Source organism: Pyrgilauda ruficollis, unplaced genomic scaffold (genome assembly GCF_017590135.1).
Source record: "Pyrgilauda ruficollis isolate IOZ18807 unplaced genomic scaffold, ASM1759013v1 scaffold16, whole genome shotgun sequence".
NCBI classification, from domain to species: Eukaryota; Metazoa; Chordata; class Aves; order Passeriformes; family Passeridae; genus Pyrgilauda; species Pyrgilauda ruficollis.
In genome coordinates this window covers 14,736,734-14,758,487 of record NW_024514764.1, presented here as the reverse complement: position 1 = coordinate 14,758,487, position 21,754 = coordinate 14,736,734, and the positions used below count along the sequence as shown (strand labels likewise).

Genomic DNA, 21,754 nt, shown 5'->3' with positions numbered 1-21,754 from the left:
AAAGAATGTAACAGTCATCTGCCCCTTCCAAAAAAGCACCTGGAAGTCTATTTTGCAAGTTTAAAAAAAAGAAAAGAAAATAAAATAAAACCTAGCTGATCGAGGATATGTTCTCTATTTGCACAGATTACAGTAAAGACAACTATAACCAGAAATTAGGTCCTTTGTGGTGATAAAGGCTGCAGTGAAGACCTGCTACAAGCCCAAATATCCATTTCAAACAAAATTACCTCTCTGTTTCACGTACTACTGTAATTGTAAAAAAAAAAAAATCCCAATCAACAAACCCCAAAAAAACCCAGCAAAATCTCTAACACTGCAAGCAAAGCAGCCTCTCATGAGTGCAGCAAGTTCCACTTTACACACTCTGACATCCTTCAGAGTTTCAAGTGCTATGCCACGGCTTCTTCCAGGCTCACAAATTAAACAGAAAAGCCTGAATGAAAGGCCAAAGAAGAGGATAAAACCTACGAGTCAGAAGGACTATGTTCAGAACAGAACAGCTGTTAACTCACAGATCTTTCTATTGCATGGATCAAAGTTCAGAGGCAGGGACACCCTGAATGCTGCATGGCTCAGACAGTGCAGAGATACATTGCAGGTAGCAGCAGCTACCTCCACCAGAAGCTTAAGCCTACATTGGTGAAACTGCACAAAGTGCAAAGATCTGTCCTTAATCTCTTGGCTGAAACTGGAAACAGAATTGTCAGTTATTAGCCAGGCTGTACTGGGGTCACCCACTGATAATGAACCAGACTACGACCACTGTTTGAGGAAATTAAATAAAGGCAGGAACATAATTTTTTCTTAACTAGCTTTTATGGGATCATAACAGAAGAATTGAGGTAAAAGCAGAACACTATGGGATCTTCCACAAAAGCTTCCATTAGTGATGCTGAGACTTTATCTGTATCTTTACTAATCAGGGACCGGTGCATTTATGAAGCAGATTCACTTTTCCAATGCAAAACTGAACTTGGAATAGGAAGCGAATTTCTCCCAGGACACAGCACATGGAACAGACTGAGTAGGAAAAGGATACAACCCGCACTTCATGTAGAGCCCATTTCTGCTTCAGGAATTCAAGGAGGCTGGAGACCTTCCGATGTAACTCCACAATCATCCTGTAGGCAAGAGAAGCAAAGCAAGGGAACAGAGAACAATTGTCAGCAGGAGCTCCAAGTCCTAACCTTGATGCTAGAAGGGGAATTAAGGAATAAACTGGCATTCTATAATGCCAGCACAAAGAACACTCTCAAGCACTAAGAAAAAAAGCCACAACAAAACAAAAAACATATGCTATCCCACAACTTTAAAATTTAGGTTAACTTACAACTGTGACAATTCACACATTCTAAAAGCCTATCAGATAAACCTGACTGCCATGATTCAAGAAACTATTTTTTTCCAGATGGAAGAAGATAGGAAAAGATGGCAGGACTTAGCTGAACTGCAAAAGTGCAGGCAAGGCATGAAGCTACTACATAAAGTATAAAAAGAAAGAGAAAAAAGAGCACAAAAGACAAACATCTACTTTTTGAAAGCATTTTACAAAATAAACCTAATGGAGAGAAGAGAATGGATATTTTTATAATGATCTTTGGTCACTACACTGAAGTGCTGCATTTGAAACAACACTCAACATCACAGAGGCCTCATGTTTGCTGTCCTAAGTTCTGGATTAGATGTTAGTACCAGGATGAACAGCCATTGATGACACTGAACAGCTGCACCAACAGTGATTTGCAAGGGAGAAACTACAAACACCTTCCATGCTACTTTAATCATTGGGTACAGGTGAAACATTCAGAGCCTTGGTGCAGGCACCTCTGACCACTGTGTATATTCCCTTCTCTCTGTCTATGGTACATGCAATACAAATTTTAGTAGAACCAAGGCTACTATCTCCATTTTACTTGCCCTCTGCTCTGACATTAAGTGGCACAAACTATACTCATCTCCAAAGCTAGCAGCTCCTTCATTACTCAAAAGATATAAAGAACAACGGCAATCTAATTTTCCCACGTGATAACTCTCAGACTAAGTACACTTAGGACACCTGCATCATCACAGATCAACTGCCCAACTGGCAAAGAGAACCCTGAAGAAAGAGGAAGGGGCTAGGATGCTGCTCATCTATTTCCCTATTCTGAGCACCACAACCAGTTCTCCATTACCTAAGCCGTGGGTTCTGGGCAAGACTCTGCACTCGAGCCCATGCATGGTTATTCCGTGGCTGCAGCTCCACAGGGACCTTGAGGGGAAGTCGTACTGGCTTTTGGTCCTCTTCATCACTCACACCTGAATGGAGATGAAGCACAAAGGGTCAAAGCAAGGACAACTCAGTCACAACACTGTGACTCAGTTACACAATACAAAAGATCAGACACCACCAATCACCTACAGACAACTCAGGCAGCTCAGCTTCACCAATGGAGCCTGCTTCCTTAATTACCTTTTGTTTCAGTATGTTCTTATCCTTAGACACTGTAGTGGTACTGGGGATTCCAGTTGAGCAAGCAGTGTCAAAAATCAGATGTCTGGAAACTTTTGAGCAAGTACAGTATTTCAGACCTTTGAACACCCTGATTCTACTTACTTGGGAAAAGGAAGTAAACAAAAAACCCAAAATGAAATCATACACAGCTGAATAGGAGAAGGTAAAAAATTTGAAAATGTTCAATGCTAAACACTATACTACTACTGATTCACTAGTACCTTCACATACAGTGAAAGCAGCAGTGAGCTGGTCTGGTGTGGGTATTTCCTTTCCAAATTAGCTGGTAAGATAACTGTGTGAGTCCTGAAGTTACTGGGGTTACATGAGCAAACAGGCCAAGACAGAATACTATGCCCAGGACAAACATGCAGCAGCCCAAATTTCCCTGCCAGTGATGGACACCCCAGAACAAGCCTGCTCACTTTCGATGCTTCCAGCCATCTTCTAGAACACCCTCATGTTCCAGCATCTTATACTCACCATCTGGATCACAGAGTTTCTTCAAAGCCCTGCACATGGGAGCTTTGATACGCAGGTTTCTGCCTTTGTAACGAACAGTTGTAGCCCTGGATATATGGAAAGAGAAATACTTAGAGGAACCAGTAACAACCGTATGTGAATACACACCTATCCATCTTAGGCCCTGTCCTCTTCACCATCTTCACTTGGACACAGGACTGGAAGAGATACTAAGCAAGTCTGCAGATGATACAAAATTGGGAGAAGCCGTGGACTCCCCTGAAGGCAGGGAGGTCCTGCAGAGAGAGCTCAACAAATTCGAGGACTGGGCAATCACCAACCATGTGAAGTTCAACAAGGGAAAGTGCTGGATTGTGCACCTGGGATGGGACAACCTTGGATGTATGGACAGACTGGGGAATGAGATGCTGGAGAGCAGTGCTGCAGAAAGGACCTGGGGGTCCTGGTCGAGGGCCAGTTCGAGGTGAGTCACCAGTGCCCTGGAGCCAAGCAGGGAAATCCTTGTTCTGTGGGCACCAGGTCCAGCATTGCCAGCTGGGCCAGGGAGGGGATTGTCCTGCTGTGCTCTGCACTGGGGTGGCCTCACCTTGAGTACTGTGTGCAGTTTTGGTCACTACCATATAATAAAGATATTAAACTATTAGAGAATGTCCAAAGAAGGGCAATGAAAATGGTGAAGGGGGAAGCCATATGAGGACTGGCTGAGGGCACTTGGTCTGTTCAGCCTGGAGAAAAGGAGACCGAGGGGAGACCTCCTTGCAGAGAGCTTCCTCATGAGGGAGAGAGAAGGGGCAGACACCAATTTCTTCTCTGTGCTGGTTACCAGTGACAGGACTCAAGAAAATGGCCTGAAGTTGTGTCTGGACAGGTGTAGGTTGGATAGAAGAAAAAGCTTCTTCCCTCAAGAGTGCCTGGGCACTGAACAGGCTCCCCAGGGCAGTGGTCATAGCACCAACCCTGACAGTGACCAAGAGGACAATGCTCTCAGGCACAGTGTGACTGACTCTTGGGGATGGTGCTGTGCAGGGCTGGAAGTTGACCTTGATGATCCCTGTCCCTTCCCACTCAGCTTATTCTGTGATTCTGTGATCAGGGACACAGAGCAAAACACCATCATGCCTACAGGAATGAATACAGAAATGTAAGGGTCTGTGCAAGTTCATGGAGCATTCAGTCTTTCCTATCACCTTATTTTTCATTGTGGAAGCAATACTCTTGTGACTCTCCTCTTCCAGACTTTCATTAAACACTTGGTTGTCCACCCAGGGAGGGACTTCTGTTTTATGAGTGGACCAGGATCATGTTATTTTGGTTCAAGAGTACCCTCACAGACAGCTGCTTCATAGAAGACAAGTGGTTTTGATTTAGTCTTCCCTTTATACTTATGACTCTTAATTACAGGAAGAAAGAGTCTGAAGTCTTTGCAGTTGTTCATTTGGAAAGGTGATCACCATATCTAGTGCAGACATGAGGTCTAAGAGCTTGTGCAAAAACCTAAACAAAGTAACTTTTTACAGTATGATTTCACTGGTTTAGTTTCAATATCACTTTAGCAGTTTCAAAGATCCTTATAAGTCAGAGGTCATTTTTGTTTTCACAGGAAAATTTGCAAAAGGGCAGCAGAAGTACAGGGAGACCTGAGAAGATGGAGCTAATAGGGTGAGCAACTCAAAAGTTTCAGTTACTGAACTGTGAATTTCTATAGATTTGGAATATCCCTGGGCTGGAAGGGCAGATTTCTTTTCAACTTAATTCTTGGAAACAAGAATTGTTTGAAGACAGTTGGTCCCACCAAGTCCAACAGTGTAAAGTCTCTGTCAGTGTCTTCCAGTGTAAAGACTCTTAGAGAAGGACACAGAAACCCTTGCAGATATCTAATCAATAAGTGAAGGTATGGACAAAAGTTAAAACCTCCTCCTGGGCACCTCAGCCTTAGCATGAGACTCCATATCCTCTTGTACTTATCCTTGTATTAAAGTGTAGATATGATTTTATCAGAAAATGAGCATTTTGTACAATGATCCTCTTCCCTATTTGTAATCTGTTTTAATACAGCAAATTCTTTTCACTACTTGTGCAAGCTGAGACTCTCCTCCTTGATTTTAGCTAATGCAATTCTTTATTATCAAATGTGCCCTTGAAGCATGTGAGTGAAGAGTCAGAAATAGCATTATTATTATTATTATTATTATTATTATTATTATTATTATTATTATTATTATTATTATTATTATTATTATTATTATTATTATTATTATTATTATTATTATTATTATTATTATTATTATTATCATCATAATAATTATCTTGACAGTTATAACAGTAAAAGTAAGAAAGGGTTTGGGGAGAGAAACATTTTTTATATTAACTGATATTACTATATAAACCAATCAAGTTTTGTAGAAATTGTTTCACCACATGAGTGGAAAGTTATTGAAACAAGAGCCTGCTGCTCAGAAGGCCCAGAAGGTTTGATCTGCCTAAAACAGCTGAACTAATTGATCTAAGAAAAAGAAGAAACAAGTGCTGTTATTAATTTTTCATATTTCCTATTTCTGTTCAAGAGCCCAGCTAGCTGGTCACAAAGCATTTATTGTTGAGTCAGGCTTCCTGGTAGTTGTTTGTGCTCCATTCTGCCACCTGTGCAGGCGGACCTTGGGCTGTAGGTATCCACCAGCTGTTACCACGGAGCAACTTATAAATGAACATGGATCAGCATCACAAACTCCTGACTGCATCTCTATCTGTGCTTCAAAGGGCAGAGAGATGAGAAAAAAACAACCCACCCTACCAAAACCTAAGATAAAAGCCAGAAAAGAAGTGTGAAAAATGTAAGTATATTATGGAAAAGTTATTATTTGAAAAAAAAAAAAACCAAACCAAACCAAAAACAACAACAAAAAAAAAAAAAAAAACAAAAAAAAAAAAAAAAAAAAAAAAAAAAAAAAAAAAAAAAAAAAAAAAATGACTCTTAATTACAGGAAGAAAGAGTCTGAAGTCTTTGCAGTTGTTCATTTGGAAAGGTGATCACCATATCTAGTGCAGACATGAGGTCTAAGAGCTTGTGCAAAAACCTAAACAAAGTAACTTTTTACAGTATGATTTCACTGGTTTAGTTTCAATATCACTTTAGCAGTTTCAAAGATCCTTATAAGTCAGAGGTCATTTTTGTTTTCACAGGAAAATTTGCAAAAGGGCAGCAGAAGTACAGGGAGACCTGAGAAGATGGAGCTAATAGGGTGAGCAACTCAAAAGTTTCAGTTACTGAACTGTGAATTTCTATAGATTTGGAATATCCCTGGGCTGGAAGGGCAGATTTCTTTTCAACTTAATTCTTGGAAACAAGAATTGTTTGAAGACAGTTGGTCCCACCAAGTCCAACAGTGTAAAGTCTCTGTCAGTGTCTTCCAGTGTAAAGACTCTTAGAGAAGGACACAGAAACCCTTGCAGATATCTAATCAATAAGTGAAGGTATGGACAAAAGTTAAAACCTCCTCCTGGGCACCTCAGCCTTAGCATGAGACTCCATATCCTCTTGTACTTATCCTTGTATTAAAGTGTAGATATGATTTTATCAGAAAATGAGCATTTTGTACAATGATCCTCTTCCCTATTTGTAATCTGTTTTAATACAGCAAATTCTTTTCACTACTTGTGCAAGCTGAGACTCTCCTCCTTGATTTTAGCTAATGCAATTCTTTATTATCAAATGTGCCCTTGAAGCATGTGAGTGAAGAGTCAGCAATAGTATTATTATTATTATTATTATTATTATTATTATCATCATAATAATTATCTTGACAGTTATAACAGTAAAAGTAAGAAAGGGTTTGGGGAGAGAAACATTTTTTATATTAACTGATATTACTATATAAACCAATCAAGTTTTGTAGAAATTGTTTCACCACATGAGTGGAAAGTTATTGAAACAAGAGCCTGCTGCTCAGAAGGCCCAGAAGGTTTGATCTGCCTAAAACAGCTGAACTAATTGATCTAAGAAAAAGAAGAAACAAGTGCTGTTATTAATTTTTCATATTTCCTATTTCTGTTCAAGAGCCCAGCTAGCTGGTCACAAAGCATTTATTGTTGAGTCAGGCTTCCTGGTAGTTGTTTGTGCTCCATTCTGCCACCTGTGCAGGCGGACCTTGGGCTGTAGGTATCCACCAGCTGTTACCACGGAGCAACTTATAAATGAACATGGATCAGCATCACAAACTCCTGACTGCATCTCTATCTGTGCTTCAAAGGGCAGAGAGATGAGAAAAAAACAACCCACCCTACCAAAACCTAAGATAAAAGCCAGAAAAGAAGTGTGAAAAATGTAAGTATATTATGGAAAAGTTATTATTTGAAAAAAAAAAACAAAAAAAACAAACCAAAAACAACAAAAAAAAAAAAAAAAACCAAACAAAACAACAAAACACTAGGAGGAAAACCACATTGGAGGAAACCAAACAACTGCAAACCTACTGATACCTATATGGAGAAGCAGGAACTACTGCCTTCCCCGAGTACAAGGGGAAATGGCACAAGTCAGAAGTCAGCAAGCAAAGTACACCATTCAGTAAATGAAGAAACATTAACATTTTGTCCTAAATGTGACAAAACATTAAAGACTTCCCATGCAAGTTTTCACCCTGCCACTACACAGCACTCTTCCACAACAACAGTGATCAATGCTATTTTCATGGTTCCATCACACATGCTTTAGAATATCCCAGTTCCCCACGTTTAGGTGTTCTGCTTCCCCTAATTCCCTTTCCCACTAAGTACGCTTAGCTTCCAGCAATCTAGGACAGAGTCTAAAAAATGATTTGTTATCAAACTACTATAAAAGCAGATATATTTAGACACTATAATTTTCTAACTGAAATCTGTAGCTGGGAGGCTGGAAGAAGACTATTTCTACAAATTTAGGGGAGAGCATGGTAGAACAGTCAGTCTGCAACAAAACTACTTTTAGCTTCAAAATCCCTATTTTCTTCTGTTACCTAGATTCTGGATGTCTCCAAAAGCAGAAAAGGGTAAGTCTTAGAAAAAGTCACTCTACTGACTATGCATTCAGAATTACCAGTCTGACTTGACACCAAGAGCATAACCTGCCTACTTAAAATGGTTTGGTTTATATACTACTTTTTCCAGTATACTAAAATGGTTTGCTTTATATATTATTTTTTCAGTATGAACTGCTATTTTATGATCAAGGTTTTTAGAGAGCTACAGATTTCCCCATAGCATGCCAAAGAGCTTTCCCAAGGAACTGGAGGACAGTGAAGAATCACTCCTATCCCACACAAAGTACATTCAGAATCTGAACCAGACAGAACAACTAATGCCTGTTAATGGTTTCTGTCTTTCTTACCTTGTGTTATAAAGAGCCTCTCAGGTTGGGGGGTAAAACTACATACACTACAAGACATTGAAGAGTGCTCTGCTTAACTGGTGCACCATTACAATACTTCTTTAATTAGGTGATTCTTGTGGTTCGGGTTTTATTTTTTTTAAACTTACCCAAAATTCCTACATATTTACAAAGACATCGAGAAAATATTTGTATTTGTTCATATGTAGTTTTTTATTAAATGTAAAGAGTCTTGCAAAACCTAAGTTAAATAAAAATGCTTCCCTCCTAAAAATGAAACAAAATAACAAACCTTCAGTTTAAGTTTATTTAGTTACTGAGCAGTTCTGCTATACCATTATAAACCTATTTTTCTTTTATACATCCTAAGCAATGACATAATAAATGTTAAAGCAATGACATAAAAAATTAAAATGCTGTAAAAATTTCTTAGCACAAAGGACTGGACAGAGAGTGGCCCTGTCTTTCAGCAGCTGGAGTGGGCCACTGTTCTGACTATGCTGAACTGCTCAGAACAGCTACCAAAGCTGACAGAATAATTTTTAGCTTCCCCTTGCATTCATAAAGATGTAAACTGTGATCTATTTTCTGCAAGATTCTCCATTTATTCAACAACTCCTGTACCAGTGGCTGTTGACCAGCCTCATTTCCCTGTTTCTGACATTCTGAAGACAAGTACAGAGATGTACAACAGCGAATAGCCTTAACTCCAACAGCCAAACAGGGATGTGTCACACAGAGACTTTGCCAGTACTTAGCAGGGTCAGCTGACTGGAGTTGTCAGGCACTCCTTAGTATCCATGACCTGGGTTATAAACTCAACCAGGAAGCTTTAAAGTATGGTTTTCTTATGAGGCCCTGAGAGGGTCATTTGTTTTTCCACACTGCATGAGATTAGTACAAAAACCAGAGATGCAAAACAAGCACTGAATTAGGGCACGTAACTCCAGGGTCAGGATCGTGCTGCAATAAATTGCCAGGTAGCTTCTCACAACCTTTCTTGACTTTTCTTACCAATTAAATGAAGAGTATGTTTACCTACTTAAGGAGCAGATCATCAGAATAATGCATGTTCACATTCCCCATTTTTAATCACGTTGGTTTCACTTTCTTTCACAGCTTTCCTCAGTGACAAGCTTTATAAAGTGCACTGCATTCAGAAGAGGAGTGTCACACTTGAAAGAAACACGTTAGGAACTGGAGAAAAAACTGATTACAAAAAGGGAAGAGGCTCATAGAATTGTACCATCACTGAGCAAGATGAGAAGTTGAACCAACCAAGGTACATGTAACGTGTTTGCTTCTGGGAGCTATGAGGCTGCCCTGCACGTGCAGGCGGTGCAGACGTCCAGATGGTAATGAAGACACAGTTTGCTCTTCTTCAGCTGATGAGGTTCACCACCAACTGGGGTAAGGGATGCAGGAGAAAAAGGGAAGCAAAAATTTGCCTCCCAGATGTAGACAATTTCTATGCAAAAGCAACTAATTCTGAACTGGTTAATGTTATGTACACTCTAATTTTGGCGTAGAAGACTAGCATTAATACTTTCAAATGCAAAGACTCCTCTTCCCAAAATGGCTTGCTTGTAACAAGACTGGCTTTCATGAAGTAAATACCTAGACTTCACAGAAATCACTAGCTCTCATTAACAATTAATTAGAAGAACTAAAGCTTGAATCATGCAAAGTGATAGGCTGATACTACAGCTCACTAAACATCATCAGGCTCATTTGTTATGCTTTAGCCTGTTTGGATAACCCAGTACAAGAAAGGCTCTCTAGTATAGCACAGAGTGACTAAAGGAACTGCTGATACTCTGAACCATAGAGATATTCAGGAAACTACACGTGAAGGCTCATCCCAGTTCCACTTTAACTGGTAACTCCAGTTTAAAGAAGTAATTTGCTTTAAGAATAATGCCGTTAAACATACTGTTCATATTTTCCTAATTGTACAAAACCCAAACCACATGAGAATTTCTCTTCTAATTTAAAACCCTGCAGTTAACAGAAGAATAAACAAGTGATTCAAGCATCACATTGAAGACCATCAACACAAGCACACTGTACAAACAGCATCTCCCAGGAGAGGAAAGATTGTTCAACTCCTAAGAAACTGATCTGGAAACTCCATTTGACAACACGAGAAAGGCACAACACCAAGTATCCATATTTTGCAAGGTAAAGTCAAAAGACTTTAGTCAAAAGACTGAGGGGGCAAACTCCTGCTCCTGTCTACAGTCAAGTTGACTTCATCAATAACTTGCCTACTACAGTGAACACGCTAAAAGCAAGAATGTAAAAGGTAAAAGCAGACCTGTAACAGAGAGAAAAGAATGATTTTTCAAATCACTTTTAAAGATGGAGTTAAGGACACATCAGTGCCTCCTAAGTAATCACATGCCTTGCCCTTTGAAAGAGATTTCACTTTAAAACACATGACTTCTAAAAGTGTAACTACTTTGGAAAAATTTATACACAAATTAGGCATGCCCTCATTTATAATAATACACAACTTCTAACCCCTTCTGCATTTGAATCACAGACTGCACCCCCAAATCCCACAATACTCTTTAGAAGTGGAAGAGAATGTTCGTTCTTAATGTCAAGGAGATGCAAAAGTCGCTGGAGGGCTGAGGCCTCCAACGTGCTGAAGGGTCATTTCCAGTCTGAAAGTCAGGACTTGTGAGCCCTGCTGAGGTAGAATGGTTGAGACATGAACCCTCACTGCAAGAAGGACATTAAGGGGCTGGAATGTGTGCAGAGATGGGAATGGAGCTGGGGAAAGGTCTGGAGCACAAGTCTGATGAGGAGCAGCTGAAGGAGCTGGGGCAGGGGGCTCAGCCTGGAGAAAAGAAGGTTCAGGTGGAACCTTCTGGCTCTCCACAACTCCCTGACAGGAGGGTGCAGCCAAGTGGGGGTCGGGCTTGGCTCCCCGGATCAAAGGATAGAACAAGAGGAAACAGCCTCAAGTTGTGCCAGGGGAGGTTTAGATGGGATTCTGGGAAAATTTCTGCACTGAAAGTGTGGTCAGGCAGTGGAACAGGCTGCCCAGGGCAGTGGTGGAGTGACCATTCCTGAAGAGATTTAAAAGACCTATGTATGTGGCACTTGGGGACAGGAGTTAGTGGTGGCAGGGCTGAGGTATTGGTTGGACTTGATGATCTTGGATTCCAACCTAAATAATTCTATGATTTCCCTGAGTGAATCCACATGGTTAAGTGCTGTTGCTTCTGTAAAGAATTCTCATTTAATTATTTTATTAACTTTAACCCATAATTTCTTATTATTAAGAAAAGGGGAGAAATATCCTAATACAAAACAAACTAAGAATGGAAAACATCAAACTTCAGCTCTTGAAAATTAAAAAATGCCCCAAACTTTGGAAGATCAATACAACATCCAACTGAACAACACAGTTTTATGAGTTTTAGGAATGAGTTCTTACTTACCCAGCTTGAATGAGCTCATTGAGTTTAGCTGCGTTCTTGTCATCCATACCTTTCCAGTAAATGAGATAACACAATGAATTAGGATTTACATTGTTAAACCCATGGCCTTCTCTATGACCTGTTAGGTTTTCAAAGCTATTACATTTTATTCTCACATAGGATTAACGCACATAAACGTGCTGTAACATAGCTCTTCTGTAAAGTTTGTGTTTTCATAACATGCAAGCTTTACATGATCCTTTCCACAAAAATTACTTTTTACACATGGATTAAATAACCCTAGGTACTACAGCCTTTAGCTAGTACAGCCATCTTTGAACATTGGGCTTTCATCTGACAAAAAAAAAAAAGAAAAAAAAAAGTAAAGCTTCTTCCTGCTCAATCTCAGGTACTAACGCAGCAAGGCAGAATGAAACAGCACAGCACCCTAGTGCTTAACACAACAAAAGAGTAAATAAAAATTATAAAATGCATAGGCAGCCCTCACTTTTTTGTATGTATTATAGAGCATGTTTTTAAACAGACATTTTGGTAACTTGATTTATATGACAGTTAGGCCCAGATCTATTGACTGAACAATCAACCTCCCTCTGGCAATGCTAAAAGTATTTCTGGAGCGCTTTCGTGCCTCAATAGCTCTCAGTAAGTCTTCTCTATTTCTGTGACTGTGAATACCACAAGAGGAAAAAAGTTGGGGTGGGAGGGGAAGGAAGAAACTGCTTTCCATGGCTACAGAGCAGACCTGTCATAAATGGGTGTACAGTCTTGCATCTTGAGTACATTTGGTCTTGGAGACAAAAATTTTCTAAGTGACAGTGAGTAAAGTATGTAGCCAAGTCCCAAAGTTCTAAAAAGACAGAAGCACAGAGGTTGCAGGTATTGTCATGGTGACTGTATGAAATCTTACTCCCAGTCATAGCAAGAAGGGTCTGCTTGTAAAAGAGATGTGGGTATAGGAAAGAAATACCAACACTGATCTCTCCTGACAGTGCAATGTGCCTTGCTTCTGCCCCTGCTTTGTCATCAAACAGCTCAAAATTGCTCTTCCAAGCTGAGCACTGCTTCTCCAATTAACACACTGGAGATCTTTAAACAAACAGAATAAAGTCAGTATGAACATTCAAAACAGTCTCGTTCATTACCTGCTATGACAGCAATCCCAGGTAAGGGAATAACATAGCAAAAAACCTTTCCCAAAATCCCACAATCCTTTTAGGAATTGTACATGTTCACTTGTGAACACTTTCATGTCCATTTCACCTTACAACTAGTATGACTTCACACAGAAGTGAAGGTATTTTGATGGTTTTCCATGTCTCACGAATTAAACAAAGCAGGTAGAAGGTGCACTGTAACACTGACTGTGCAAAAAGCCTGGGGACAAATGAAAAAACACATGGATAAAAAGGTGTATGCACACGAACTGGCACATGTTTCCCTGCCCAATCTTCAAGGCAGTCATGTCACAACTCTCTCTGCCCTGGAAGCCATGAAAACCACAGGAACCATGTCCTGGGGCTCATCCCCCCAGTGTGGACAGTAGGGTAAGGTAGGGATCCTCTATTCTGCTTAGGTGAGATTCCACCCGCAGCTCTGGGAGTCCCAGCATATGAAATACTTAAAGGAGGCTTAAAAAAAAAAAACAAAAAAACAAGGAAAGACTTTTCAGCAGGGCCTGGAGGGACAGGACAAAGGTTGATGGTTTTAAACCACAGGAGGGGAGACGTAAACTGCATATAATGAAAACATTTTTTATTACGAGTGTGGGGAGGCTCTGGCACAGGGTGCCCAAAGAAGCGGAGGGTGGCCCATCCCTGGAAATGTTCAAGGCCAGGTTGGATAGGGGTTGGAGCAACTCGGTCTAGCGGAAAGTACCCCTGCCCATGGCAGGGGGTTGGGATAAGATGCTCTTTAAGGTCCCTTCCAATTCAAACCACTCTGTAGCTCTGTGAGCCTAAGCTCAGGTATGTTGCTAATGCAATTAATCAACTGCCAGCAAATAGGGGAGCATTGTTATGGCACACACTCCTCCATCTCCACACATCAATATGGACAAAACTGGACTCTGGGACTGACAAGGTGAGAACCCATCTTGCTTAGCCAGTGAAGTTATTTCCAATTCTGGTTTGTGCCTTTTCATCTTCAGGGTACAGTGAGCAAACATACCAGATTTTGACTGCATGGGCACAAATAATTGTGGGTGTAAGTAGTATCATTTACACACCTAATTGCTTAGGTTTCAATAATAACAGAATAGATCATCTAAGCTTTGTGTATGTTTTCCTGTCACCTGTGGGCAATACATACACAGCATTTTGCAGACAGATAAAACTAAACAAATCTATCAAAGTGAACTAATGCAACAGACTAAGAAGGTCTGTAAAAATAAAAATGCATTTAATGAAGAAATAACACCACAGACTACAGCAATAGTCAAGAACTTAAAAGTGGAACTGAACTAGACACTGCCAACCTCAAGGGTAGTAACTTCTGATTTGATAATGTAAAAATAACCTGAAGTCATTCATACTCACATCCCCCGATCTTTTTCCTTAGTTCTCCATAGCAGATTAAGCCATACAGCTCCAGGGAAGATTTTTTCAGCCCTTGAGAAAACACTAGAAAGCAGAAAAGGTGTCAGTGAGATGCAGGTTGCAGATACAAACAGCTACATTGCAGATGCTCATTTCAACACTAAAAAGGAGAGGATTTGTATTTTCAATGAGGAGACAAATCACAAAGGCAAAATTAATTCTGGCTCAAGAAACACTATAATGGGATTGGCTCACCAACTTCCTTTTTATGGCACTTTTTAGATTACAGGAAAACAAAGCAGTCTCCATGGAATTTAAACAAATACGCAACTGCTCAATATGCAAAATAAAGCTAATTCATAACAAAGCTAGGTCTAATATCAACTGTTTATGAAGTCTAAAGGAAATGTCCAGATGCCCCCAATCAAATGCATACTGAACACTTTTACATGAAAATTCAGGGGTAGGTTTGGATTTTCTAGACGACAGATTTTTTTGTGCGCACAAACACACCATAAGAGATTTGACACAAATTCTAGATTCTAAATTTTTACACCAAAAATTGCTGGCATTTTATTCAACTTTGTGAGGGCTTTTTTTGGTCCTTTCTTTTCAACATACAAGATGCGGACTAATAACTGCTAATAGATCTAAAGATCTATGATAGCAAGGACAGTCTTGTGATTTACAAACCAAGTAAAAATATTTATTCTTGTCTATTCATCAAAACTTTACTTCTCTTTGATCTCAAAATCCAAGCACACATATTTCTACTAATACTACACCTAATCAAACTACTGCACTGATTGTTAAAATTCCTTCAGACAATGAGATTCTAGACCCCAAAGATACAGATACATAACCGATTTTTATTTTAAAAATTCTTCCATACTGTGTTCACCGTAATACTGGCTTTTAAATAAAATACTAATGGCTTCATCTTAAACTGCTGCCTTGTTTTGAAAAAAGGAACTCCCAAATACACCTTGTGCCAGGTTGTTTAGATACTCAAGTCCTCCTTTAGGTAACCTAAGCTCAGGAACACAAAAGTTCATAAAGAACTACATATCCATAGTATAGTATGTACTATCACACATGGTATGGTACTAAGTGTATCGTACACTAGCTTTGCGTTCCTTCAGCTTCTTTCTTGCCATATCCATTTCTCCTTAATGACTTACTTTTAATAACTCATTATTTTTAATTTTAAATTATGTTTAGCAAGACCAAGTGCTGGGTCCTGCACTTTGGTCAAAACTCCCTGCAGCACTACAGGCTGGGGACAGAGTGGCTGGATAACAGCCAAGCAGAAAGGGACCTGGGGGTGCTGACTGACAGCTGACTGAACATGAGCCAGCAGCATTATTGAACCCATGGTACAATTTCAAACTTCTTTAAAGTGGGAGCAAATATGTCACCATTTACACTTGTATTGGACTCTTATTTGTTTCTACCTTCCCCCAAGAACTGCAAAGTGGTGCTGGGTCAGTGTGCTTGATGGAGCCATGCCTGATTAATGTTTAGGCAGTTCCTGAAGGTGTGTTCCTGAGAATACAAAAACATTTCCTTGAACCTGGTTTTCCCCCCAGTATTAACAGCAGGATCTGCATTTACTATGGTGTGGTGAATTCACAGAATAGTAGTGATATAAACACCAGGTTTTGAAAAGCATTTTTCACAAAACACGAACCTTGATAGGGCCATGCTAACAAAAATAAGAAGTGAGACACTGTGAACTCCCCATTCCTCCTCAGTATTTATTTCCTCACTTCTAAAAGGTGGGACTCCAACCCTTACACCAAGCCCATGTTGGTGCATACTAACCATTGTCAAAGTCAATGTACTTGGAGATCTTGTGCCAGGTGCGGTAGTAGAAGTGCCGGACCTGCTCCTTGTTCTTCACCATGCTCGCTGGTTTGCCTTTCTTCTTGTACTTCAGGGCAATGTTGTTCTGGATAGCTTCAAAATCTTTCCCATGCTGAAGAAAGAAAAAATCAAATAGAAATACTCAAATCCAAACTTGGATCTTGTTGTAAGTCACGTCAAACAATGTGAGGGGCTTTGGGGTTCTTTGGGGGAAATTGGACTTCAGTGGTCATAAACAAAATTTTTGGGAACCAGAGCTCAACTGTGAAAGAATGACACTGACTTCCTTTGTTTTATATAAAATGCAATATGGATACCAAATTAATTACTTTCCAATTTCTTTAACTGTTTCAAAATGAAAACAGTAAGTTGCTAGCAAATTTAAAAAATCATCCAACTTCACTTACAAATGTGTTAAGTAGCAGGATTGAAAACACTGATTCTCCCCCTGAGCATTCTTTACTTTCCTTTGCATTCCCCCCACCATTTCTGACTAGAGTAAATGAAAAACATACTATATTTACCAGCTGCAGTTTTATTTACAGTACATTTCATGTTACTGTTACTAGGAGTAAAAAATTTGAGTTTCAAAAGATTTGATTTTATACACATTAACTGCTGCTATGACAAAATTTTTGTATTCAGAAAAGTTTGGAACTGATTTCAATACAAAGTGTGAAAACCTCTTCTGAAAGGCAATGCCACAAAATGAATGGTAGATGGGACTGAACAAACTGAGTCTCAGATCCACCTTAAAACAATTTTTTGAAATTTTTCCTTACTATTCAAAAAAAGTCAGTGAAGTGGCTTAAAAATTACTTGCTTCCCAGGAATATTACTGCAATTCAGAGGAGTTAAAAAAAAAGAAAATGCTGTTTACGTGTTCCTTTTGTCCACAAAACATATGTATGTGATACCATACCTGTGGTAACAAAAAAATAATTCAAAAAGATGCACATGTACAAAGAAAATTCCTCATCACTGCTTTTGTTTTTACATTTGGCACATAGCTTCAAAACAGATATGCTGTTGAAATAATCACAGGAACAGGACAAGCAGGAATCCATCATATACATAATAAGAGACAGAAGATAAGATGATGTAACTTTTTCTTGTCTCTCAGCCCAAGGACTGAACTGGCTCTAGCCTCATCAGGGCCAAAGATTAAACACAATTCTCTTTAGAACAGAGCAACTTTTCTTGTTTGGTATTATTACAGAGCAAGTGCGTTGCTTTTGAAAGTTCAGAGGGGGACGTTATTTAATTATTTCTCACTTGAAGTAGAACCATAATTAAATAACAACTGAACTTGCTATAAACATTTATTAATAAAACTCAGAAATCTTTCCTGTGTATTTAAAGAAAAAAACCCCAAGAAACTTGACACTTTTGACACATGGCTTTGACTGACAGCTGTTTCACAGCCCCATGTATGGCCCTACAAATGCTCATCTGTAAGGTGCCTTCTGCTCCTGCCAATCTCACCCTAATCAACCTTCTTTAGGAATATCCAGACTCTAACCAAAGCCATCTGTGTCTGTTATTTTCTTCTACACGTACCTCATACAGTCCCTCAAAGAAAGTATTCTTGTCCTCCGTGCTCCATGACTCCCACTGCCGTCGGACTTTCTTCCCTTCTTCCTTCTCTCCTGCTGAGGAACCCAGGTTCCTTGCTGCTGACTTGGAATTCCCAGCAGGATTGCTGGGAGGAATTCCTGATGTGCCACCAGGTGCAGTCCCTCCATTATCTGCTGCTGTAAGAAACCATGACCAGAGTAAACATTAAACCAACAGGAGGATTCATGGATAGAGGTAAGGGAGTAACTCAGAATTTTCTCCCTTTTCACTTGAAATACAAAGGGCAAATAATGAGGTTCATTTTACAGGAATACAATCTCAAAGCACAAAAAACAAGAGGAAGATTTCAATGGCTTAATTTTTTTATTTCCAGAAGTAACACAGATAAGGAGGAATGTACCACAGCGTCCTCTACCAGACAACCCTTGCTGATGCTTATATGGTGGTGAGCTCTGCAGTCACTGCCCTGCAGCCAGGGGGATCTCCTGAGCAGGGAGCTGACCAACGGAGCAAAGTGATGTGCATGAGGAAAACAGGCAGAACAGTGACATCCCTGTCTTTGGTTTGATCCTGCTGCCTCCAGAATGACTGTGGAAAGGGAAGGATTGAGAGATGTCGACTTTAGTTCATCACACAGTGATAGATCAGCATTTCCACAATCTGACCCCAGTGTATGATCCTCAGAGCACCACGTCTGACACGGCCCATCTAGTAAAACTCCCGCTATCCAAAGGACGGCAAGTGTCAACCCATTCTCCTTTCCCAAATCCTGCTGTGGCTTTCAGAAAAAGGCACAGAGGTGTAATCTTGCTTGTCCCTTTGTCAGTTATCAGCATCCAAAGAACATGGAAAAAGAGGTATGAAGAAATGAGAATAATGCTGGATAAAACTGAGAGAATTTGCTGTTCACTCAAGTAGGGACCTGGAATGAAAACGGGATGGAAAACCTACAAACAAAACATTATGCCTGGTTTGACACTGTATATCAGAGTGCTAATCCAGAAACTAAGGTGAACTCCCCAAAATGCATTCATTTTTTTTCTGTAAAAATATAAACATTCCCAGTAACTTATATTTCCAAAATAAATTATCTTCAATTTTATTTTAAAAAATTATTTAGGACTTGACTGTCCTTATTGATGCAAACATGTACTTAGTAAAACAGAAGTCTTTTAAACACTAAACATTCATTGCTCATTTATAAAGAATGCTCATTACACTTTCCTTTTCTCCAGTTACTGGCCTTTACATTTTGTGTTTTACCTCATGATATATTCATTCGCTTGCCTTAGTTTATTTGCTTATACACCCAGCTTGTACAGTACAGTGGTCCCAACTGGTTTCCCTAACTTTTATATATATCAACATAATTCTCTCTTTCATACATAGGCTTAAAAAGTCCAATTATCTTTTCAAACCCAATTTCATGAAGCAGGTTTTTTTACCTGACAAAGACAGTGTTTTATATATATATATATATATATATATATATATATATACATACATACATATATATCCCACTCAAGAACTCAGAGATCCCACTTTGACAATTCTAACAGTATTTTTTTTAAAGTATCAGTAGAATCAGCTGTTACAGGCCCACCATGCTTTAGAGGTTTAAAGACTTGTATGTAAATCTTAACAAGTCAGTTGCAATTTGAAAGTAATTCCTTTGGGCGACAAAATAATATTTCTCCAAATCCTACAGAAGGTGGTTTGCACAAGTGATGGAGAATATTTGAAATCAAACCTGGAAGAGAGCAAGATGTGTGAAAGTACATTATTTTCATGCATACAATAAATATTTACTTGATATAAAATATGATATTGTGACTATTTTGAAGTTAATGTTTCTTTTATTTCTAGGGATGACTATTTGACTCTTTTGAAAAAAAATTACTGTCTACCACAGGGAAGCATGCAAGACAAGACACGAAAAATCATTACAAATCTCGAAGAAAATACACTTATAAACAACTTCTCAAATAAACAGCTTCTTTACTTCCTAAAGTCTTCAGCCACTGATAAAATAATTGAAACTTAAGCCATTTAATTCTGGCACTGTGGAGGTAAATCCTTTAAAAAAAGGAAACCGCAAGAAAAAAACTGAGCACTTTAACAGATGGCTGAGAAGAAACCCGACACAGACACAGAGCTGACACTTCCTCATTCTGCAAAGTGAGATTGGAATACCACAATTTGCACTGTAGTGAAATACAGATCTTTGGTCAAGAAGGGGAAAGTCAAACATGTCAGTCCCCAAACTCAGTCTCCAATCTCCTGTTGCTACCAGCTCCCAACACAGAGGATGTCCTTTATCAGAAGACAGGTACAGGATTTCAGTCCAGAGTCACTATTCTGATCACAGATCCCTAACTACTCAGAAATCCTTCAGAGGAACACTGAATGCAGGATTTGGGGGCTCCATTTGTGTGCTGGGTAGTTGGTTTTTGTTTGGGGTTTCTGGGGGCGAGGGGTTATTTTTTTTTAAATCCTTACTCAAGTAAATAAAATCCTAAGTAAGTTGCTTGAAAAACAGATCTTATCAAGGATTTTCTAAAGATTGTTCAGTACACTTGGTACACATAAAGTTTTCCTTATTAAAAAGCATAACAAGCTAAAGTGTCAGTGAAGATTTGATGGTCTTATTAGAATTTAAAGTTCAGTTAATTTTCATTTACATTTTAGTTGTAGGTAAAAGATGGACTGAAGAGTTCTATCGGACATGCTGAGGACTCCATGAATTCAACTTCTACAAAGGACACGTAGCTCATAATTGATCTTTTGTTCCTTTATGCACACTTACTATTCCACAAGACATACTGTACTCCTGGGAATTTTATCAGAATCTTTTTTGTTTTAAACTCTTTTATAAATTACCATCCAGACAATTGTTCAGAGTATTGTATATGAAGATCTGAAAATCTGAATATCCTGTCACCTCTACAGAGCTCTTACATGCCATTCAATTTTTTCAGGAACAAAGGCATTTGCTCTATCATTTCTCTTTGCACAACCTTTCTTACTACTGTGCATGGTAATATTTATCGTCGTGTTATCCCAATCCAACTCAGAGTATACCAAACCTTGGTAGGCAATGGAATGTACTATATTCTAAAACAAAGAACTATAGACCAGTCATACATCAATAAATTACTCCCCATAAATTCATTACTTCAATCTTACCGTATGCAATTCTTGTTACATACAGAACAGCTAATGAGCTTTCATTCCCTCACTAATTATTGATGATTCTATAATTAATTCCCAGTAATGGATGATTTAAAACTTCATCAGTTTTAAATCTAGTCTTCAAACAAGAAGCTCCCCTGAGGCCAGCTATACCATTACTGCTGCAGAAAGCTGTGGAGAAGGAGTGGGCTCACTCTAACAACCTGCTGGGGTGTTTGTTCAATGAAAAATAATTTATAGAAAAGACAAACTGGACATTCTCCCACTGTCTACTCATCTTGCATTTCCCATGCAGTGACGTAGACATCCACACCATTACAGCTATAACAACTCCTTCCCTTCACTCCAGGGGCACCAGAGCACCAGCACCTGTGTACAAGGCAGTTCATTTGGATATGTAAGTTCCCAGCATCTTCCCTCAGCCTTCAACACAGTTTGCAAAGACTTCAGGTTTTTGTACTCAGTATTTGAACTGCAACACCCAACAAAATCATGGGTCAGAACACCAGTGTTCCAGAGAAACTTATTCATTCCTTTTGTCCAGTGTTCTCTACCCATCTTTATGTCCCATTATTATAATGTCATTTATCTGTGACTGGCATACTACCATATCAAACTACATTCCCATGGAAAAAGCTGTCTCTGCAGTTCAAAGCAAAACATAAACACTTGCAAAAATTTATATAAAGACATTTAAAAACTGCAGTTTCAGCATCTGACATGAAAATGACAAACAATGGAATACACATGTTTAAAATAACAGACACTGATAGTATCAGGATCTCATAGT

The 21,754-nt window shown here is 39.1% G+C and overlaps 1 protein-coding gene across 4 annotated transcripts in view; it reads right to left on the bottom strand.

The window, feature by feature from the left end:
• Window positions 1-21,754, bottom strand: part of CRAMP1 (cramped chromatin regulator homolog 1) — a 49,198-nt gene that overhangs the window by 19,601 nt on the left and 7,843 nt on the right. For 3 of the 4 annotated variants that reach the window (XM_041462375.1, XM_041462377.1, XM_041462378.1), the window contains exons 3-9: window positions 17,755-17,948; window positions 16,153-16,306; window positions 14,329-14,412; window positions 11,795-11,843; window positions 2,981-3,066; window positions 2,178-2,301; window positions 1,043-1,124 (exon numbers count right to left, since the gene is read on the bottom strand). In XM_041462375.1, the coding sequence (XP_041318309.1) occupies window positions 1,043-1,124; window positions 2,178-2,301; window positions 2,981-3,066; window positions 11,795-11,843; window positions 14,329-14,412; window positions 16,153-16,306; window positions 17,755-17,948 (773 nt within the window). The remainder of the gene's footprint in view (window positions 1-1,042; window positions 1,125-2,177; window positions 2,302-2,980; window positions 3,067-11,794; window positions 11,844-14,328; window positions 14,413-16,152; window positions 16,307-17,754; window positions 17,949-21,754) is intronic. The other variant, XM_041462376.1, reaches the window with a different exon arrangement.